The sequence below is a fragment of the Bison bison genome, unplaced genomic scaffold, assembly GCF_000754665.1.
Source record: "Bison bison bison isolate TAMUID 2011002044 unplaced genomic scaffold, Bison_UMD1.0 scf7180017864209, whole genome shotgun sequence".
Lineage (NCBI taxonomy): Eukaryota > Metazoa > Chordata > Mammalia > Artiodactyla > Bovidae > Bison > Bison bison.
The window spans coordinates 1,184,201-1,190,686 of NW_011494781.1; the positions used below are offsets into that span (position 1 = coordinate 1,184,201).

Consider the following 6,486-nt stretch of genomic DNA (forward strand, 5'->3'; position numbering starts at 1 on the left):
AAAAGACCTGAATCACTTTAGCCACCAAGCTGCATAATCGAAGAGCTTGCAAACTTCAACCCAGAGCAAACCCTGAACACTGAAATTTTAAAAAAAAAGTGAATCATGAAAACCGGCAATGAATTCTACCTTCCCTTGAGGCGATAAAGTAAAACCACATCAATTGATTAGTATGAGATACTGCTATGGTCAGGGGTTATAGGATCAGAGGTCACTTTGCAGGGAAAGAAAGCTTCTACGTCTTTCTAACAATGTTCCCATAATTGACTGTGCTGTCTCCACCAAGGTTTTCAGACCACAAGAAACATGCTTTCCTGTATTTCATTGATCTATGGTCCCCACATCTAGAAGCTAGAGGGAGACAAAGGTATCTATTCTGGGTTAACAGGAAGCCACAGCAACAAAAAGAGAGAACTTGGGCTTGAGCAATATATTACATTATCAGACAATTAGGCCAGGTTCCAAACGTCACGGATGGGTAGACCCCACGTTCCGATCACATTCTTCTGCTATACCCTTCCCTCTGGAGAAGCCTAGTCTCTGTGGCTAACTGCCTGCATTCCATACATTGACTGGGTCTCAGATGCCCCAGCGGCCCTGGAAGCAGCCCCAAGGAAGCAGGCAGTCCTTGGCCAGCCTTGAAAACAGGTCCCAATGAGTGTGGGACACAGCTGGAGGCCTCCTTTTCCCAACCAAAACACCCACCTGCAGCAAGCCACTCCGGCCAGCAAGAGCCTGCCAGGAGTCCACACCTAGAACTGCCCCAGAGAATAAATGCCAGCTGAATGAATGAAGAAAGCAGTGAATGAATGAATAAATGAGGGAATGAATGCATGAACAGCCCAACCCCATCCCTCAGCCTGGCAGCCAAGGACAGTGCCCACCTCCTCACCATGAGGCAGGGAAGCAGCAGCCCCTTTCCAGTCCCAGCTCACAGAGGCTCTAAAGGTCTTTGCCCCCTGCTGAGCTGGAATCACGCAGCCCTGAGGGTTGTTTCCAGCAGCTTCCAGCAGCCACTTCCTAGAATCCAGACTCTGGCCAGCAGCCCTGGCCCCTCACAGAGGACTGCTGCCCACACCTCCTCCTCGCTGCCTGGAAGAGAACATCAGGAGTTCCTCACATGCACACCTTATTTGACAAGAAAAGAGAAATCTCTTCTGGAAGATACAGTTTGAGCTAAACTTAAAAAACAAGTCTGTTTCCAAAGAAACACATGTAACTTTGCCCACAGACAGAAATCAAAGCCTCCACATGGTTCCAGACGTCCTGCAATCCACAAAGAATCACACCTCCCCACTCTACTAAGGCAGTAAAGCCTCTTCTCAGTGGCTGGGGAAGAACAGCACCATTTTGATTTCTGGGGGACTCACACGTCCTGAGGAGTGCAGGGTCTGATAGCTTGAAAACCCATGGGAAAGCTCAAGAACTCTGAAAAAAAAGGGAAAATGAATATCTGCCCACTGAACTTACCTCCCAGTCTCACTTTGTTTGCCAACATCCTTGCTTTGCTTTTGTAAAACTCTATCGCTGTTTCTCAAGTGGCTCTTTGTGAACCTGGAGAGCAATGCTCATTGTGCCACAGGTGCTAATGTTTCCATAAAATGTGTAACACATAGAATTACAGCCTTTAAAAAATAAAACAAATCTCAAGTGATCATTTTGTCCTCTTGTCCTACCAAAGGGAAAACTGGAGGCCCCAGCTCCTTGTGTGGACAAGGGCTGCCTGATCCCCAGCATTGCTCCTTCTTTAATTTCTGTTTTCCTTTCGTCTTCACAACTACTGCTTTGCCAGTGCAATGTTTTCTGTGTGTGTGTGTGTGTGTGTGTGTGTGTGTGTGTGTTAGTCACTCGGTTATGTCCGACTCTTTGTGACCCCACAAGCTATAGCCTGCCAGGCTTCTCTATCCATGGAATTCTCCAGGCAAGAATACTGGAGTGGATTGCCATTCCCTTCTCCAGAGAATCTTCCCAACCAAGGGACTGAACCCTGGTCTCCTGCATCGCAGGCAGATTCCTTATCATTTGAGCTACAGGGAAGCAATGTTTTCTAGCCATGATCATATGCAAACAGTTTTATTTGAACTGAAAGATGAACGTGATTGATGCTCATTGCCCCGGGGTGGGCACAGCCTTGCTTGGTGCCTGCATATAACTGACATCTGTCTTGCTTGGTGAGGACTGTTTGTTTAAAAGGACTCCCCCCCCACCACCTGCTTACCAGATTATATGCCTCAGTGTGCTCTGTCACTTCTATGCTGGATCCCCCTGCAGCACTGAAGACCCCAGCCTCCAAGTTCGCCAAATGACATGGGGGCATGCAACACAATGTCAAGGAGAAGAAACAGGAGACAATCAAATGCAGATGAAGATGAGCTGCTTTTTCTTTACTATCTATTTATTTATTAGGCTTCTCCAGGTCTTAGTTGCTGCACAGGATGATCGATCTTCATCGAGATATTGAGGGATCTTTAGCTGCTGCACGCAAACTCTTAGTTGCAGCAGGTGGGCTCTAGCTCCCCAACCAGGGATCGAACCTGGGCCCCCTGCACCAAGAGCCCAGAGTCTTAGCTGCTGGACCACCAGAGAAGTCCCAAGATGAGTTTCTTAAAAACTGTTGCACGTGGTTCTGTATACTGCACGGTATGTACCTCTCAGAAGTGTAGAAAAAGCAACGAGGAAACACACCAAAATTTGGAGACGGCCCATTACAACGCTTCTACTTTTTTCCTGCCTTGTGTGTGTGTGTGTTTTCCGATTTTTCTACAATGAATATGTAAACTTTTACGAATGTATAAAATTAAGAAAGTAGTCCTCCTTCCCAGATGTGCCACACAGGAGGTAAAGTGTTAGGCCTTGGAACCAGACAGCCAGGTCGAAATCCACCAGCCCATTTGACTTTTAAGATCTTTAGCAAACATCTTGATCCTAAGTATTACTGTCATCAACATTCATTCAGCTCTTTCTAGATGCAGGACATTGTGATAATCAGTCTGCATGGATCACCTCATTGTGCATGTGATAATTAGTTTATCTATGCATTACCACTTAGAATTGTTGGAAGTATGGATACAATAATGTGTTTATAAGCACGCTGTATTTTATTACATATCCTCTGGAGTGTTTCATTTTAATAGCATTAAATGCTTGTTCACACCACTCCAAAAAATTTAAGCACAAGCTTTGGGGCTGGCACGATGTCCAAGCATGCATTTTTTTCCCTCCCTATAAATTTTTTTAGCCCCTAGGGCTCTAACAGGTGCCCTTGCTGTAAATTCTAATCCACAAAAGCCAAGTTTCTTACAGAGCTGCCAACTGAATGTTCTACAAGGGTCAGTGGGCCGGTAGGAGGATCTGCTGCCTGTCCTATGCAATATGCTGCTGGATTTACTCATTGAAGGGTACATTTTAAACGAATCGTGCTCCGTTTGTGTTTACTGTAGCATGCTGTGGCAAATGGTTGTGAGCCCAGAAAGGCAGACTGCTGTAGACACCCACCCTGCGGGGCTCCACATCATCTAGGGAAACTCAAGGCTTTGAGCAGCAGTGGGTGAAGCAGTAATGAAACTTTGGCACAAACACAGCTGAATTATTTCACTGAGCTTCTGTCTAGTCAAGGGAGAAATATTTTTAAGAGCTAATAAATGTGAAACAAAGATGCTTTTCTTGTAGTAGAAATCATTAGGCTTGTACAGCTCTTTTAATTCTTTCAGGATATGGAGTGAACTTAAAAAGTGGCACACGACAAGGCGAATCAGCTGCCTGGGACTGCTGAGAAACCCGAATTGTCGTCTTAGAAAAACAGCACACTAACCCTCCTTTGCCTAGAAGGCGCGGTGGACCACTGGGCAGCTTGCTAACGCAATGTAGTACCATGTATATTCCCCCGCCAAAAGCTGTACAATCAGGCAGCAGCATGAAAGCAAGATATCAGTTTAATAATATAAAAAGTTTGATTCACTCAGTACATTTCCTCCTACATCCTTCTTAAGACAAGACTTTGCCAGAAAGATTTGAATTATTTTTCTTCTGTAAGTCGTTCAATGCTGCTGTGAATAGTAGCAGTCCTCATAACTCTGATGTGGGCAGAGAACACTCAAAATAGTAGATAGCAGATGCTGGCCCCACTCAGAATTGCTTACGCCTATTTGTGTAGATACTCCCTTGCCATTTTTGCTCAGATCTTTTAAGATCTATCACAGTCATGACAAAATGATGACTCACACTTAAATGCAGTCATGTCATATGCGATATTAATACCCTGGTGACATTGCCGTAAGTGCCATTCCTTTAAGGGGAAAAGGTTCCTGACAGCAGTCTGCCACCATCCTCAGGGACCACAAAGTGCCTGCAGAAGGCAACGCTCATTGTGCAGGAAGGAGCTGCCTGCATCCTGCAAGCTGTTCCCATAAGCAGCTGTTGGAAGGGAGGGGGTGGAGAGGAAAGAAGGGGGAGGGGAGGGAAAGGTCTCTGCTATCAGGTTGGATGGCCAGCTGCTGCACTGATGTCTTACCCCAATTATGCTCCTGTCTTGCAAGTTTAAAAATCTTCCTGAAGGGAGAGAAATAGGAGCAGGGCTCAAGTTCTGCCCTTATACCCAGCCAGCGTCCCTTCCCCCACTTCTAGCACCCAGGAGCCTGCCATTCAGCGCCAACAGGAAGATGGAACAGGTGAAATGGAGTTCCATAAATTTCAGAAATCAGCAGCAGTCCCGCTGACCACCTCCCCCACAGACAAAGATCCCCTGCCCTCAAAAAAGAGAGTAAGTTTGTTTCAGTTAAGTTTATTGTAAAACTCAAAGCTGCAGCAGCATAGTCCTTTAGAAAATGAAGCATTGCCCGTATCCGTTTTGAAACAGCAGTGCATACTGCTCAAGTCCGTCAAAGCTCCTGTAACCGTCCAAGTCCAAGCCGCCTGGCCTTGCCTTTCCCCTCCTTTCTGCCGGGAGTACAGGCTGCTGAGTCACGCCTGCCCGGCCAGTCTGTCCTTCCCGGCCGCGCGGCCAAGGTCCCGCCTCCGGCCTTCCTGGGCGAGCAGCCGCTCCCCACACTTGTAGAGTCCTGGGCTGGGGCCAGCCTTCCCTTGTCGCCGCCGGGCCCCTCCTCGGGAGGGAACCGCACCTCCTCGCCGCTCTCCACGCGCCCCCGCCTGCCAGTCTCCACGCCGCACTCCGGCGCCCTCCGAGGGCGCATCCACAGAGCCAGCCCCGCGCTAGGCGCCCCGGGGCGTCACCACGTCGATCAAACCAAGGATCCCCACCGGGCTGTCACTCCGGAAGGGTGATATTAGGCACCCAGTCGTTGACGCTGCGGCTCTCCTCGCAGAACAGGCTAAGCTTCTCCAAGGCGGGGTCCTTCCATGCGTCCTCATTGGGGTTCTGCGGAGAGAACGCAGAGGTCAGCCTGGCTAGGCACTGGCTGCTAACAGAGGGGAGCAGGGATCACATCGGCCCGAAGGCGACACTCACCGAAATGAGGATACAGTGCAGGTCTACAGGTGCCCCCGACTCGTCGCCGGTACCCACGATCGCCGCCAGCCGCTGCACGTCGCCCACGCGCACGATGTCTATGTCGTTCTCACAGCAGAACGCTTGGATCAAAGTGAAGTGGATCTGCAGCGCGATATCGCCCTCGTCCTCCTCGTCAGCGGCTAGCACGCAGAAGGTCACATTGTCGGGGTCCCTACGCGGGAGAGCAAGAGGTAGTGAGATCAGGTCGGGGAGCCAGGGCTGCCCCCAGCCACCGTCTCCCCTGTCTCCCTGCCGCTCCTCCCACGGGCCGCGTGTGATACTCACACGTTCAGGACTTTGGCTGACTCGTAGACGCCGGCCGTGAGGCAGCCTTGGCGCTGCGCCGACAACAGCAGCTCGTGCAACGCTTTCCCGGCGCCCTGCATCCTGCGGACAAGCCAGCACGGTGAGCCGGACGGGCCGGAGGGTGCGCTGAGATCCCTGGACCCTGAGACTCACCCCCAGCGCCCCAGCCCTGCGCGCCAGCCCAGGGCCGGACCTTCGGCCCAGCCGACACACTCGCGCCCGTCTTCCACCCAGCCGGTTTCCACCCAGGCGGGCCCCAAAGACTATCGCCCAACCAACGCGTCCAGGGCAGGACAAGGATCCCCGCGCGCCCCGAGACGTCCGGCGTTCGGCGCCGACCTACCTGGCTGTGCTTTCTGGAACCGTGTCCTGGCCACGAAGTTCTTCCAGAGTCATGTTGCGATCTGCGAGCAGCAAGTTATCCACAAGAACAGAGGGCGGAGCAGACGCGAGCGAAGAAGGAAAGTCTACCACCCAGCCCGGTGAGCCCACTGCTTGCGAGTGAGCCCCAGCGCCTCGGTGCGCCCTTATATAGGCTGAGCCGGGTGGTGCCGCCAGCTGGCGCGAGCCTGCGAGCCCATTGGCCCGCGCCGGCTTTCTGATGCAAATAAGGCGGCTGCCCGCGGCTCGTGCCAGAAGGCCACGTGGGGAGGGGTGCGGGGGATGACAATGCC

The 6,486-nt window shown here is 51.1% G+C and overlaps 1 protein-coding gene across 1 annotated transcript; it reads right to left on the bottom strand.

Annotated features, from left to right (window-relative positions):
- Positions 1-4,764: 4,764 nt before the first annotated feature.
- GADD45G (growth arrest and DNA-damage-inducible, gamma) lies at positions 4,765-6,381 on the bottom strand. The gene is made up of 4 exons (XM_010844790.1): positions 6,156-6,381; positions 5,792-5,893; positions 5,465-5,678; positions 4,765-5,374 (listed from the first exon to the last, which is right to left on the bottom strand). The coding sequence occupies exons 1-4, from the start codon at positions 6,206-6,208 to the stop codon at positions 5,264-5,266; spliced, it is 480 nt and encodes a 159-aa protein (XP_010843092.1). The 5' UTR covers positions 6,209-6,381; the 3' UTR covers positions 4,765-5,263.
- Positions 6,382-6,486: the final 105 nt, after the last annotated feature.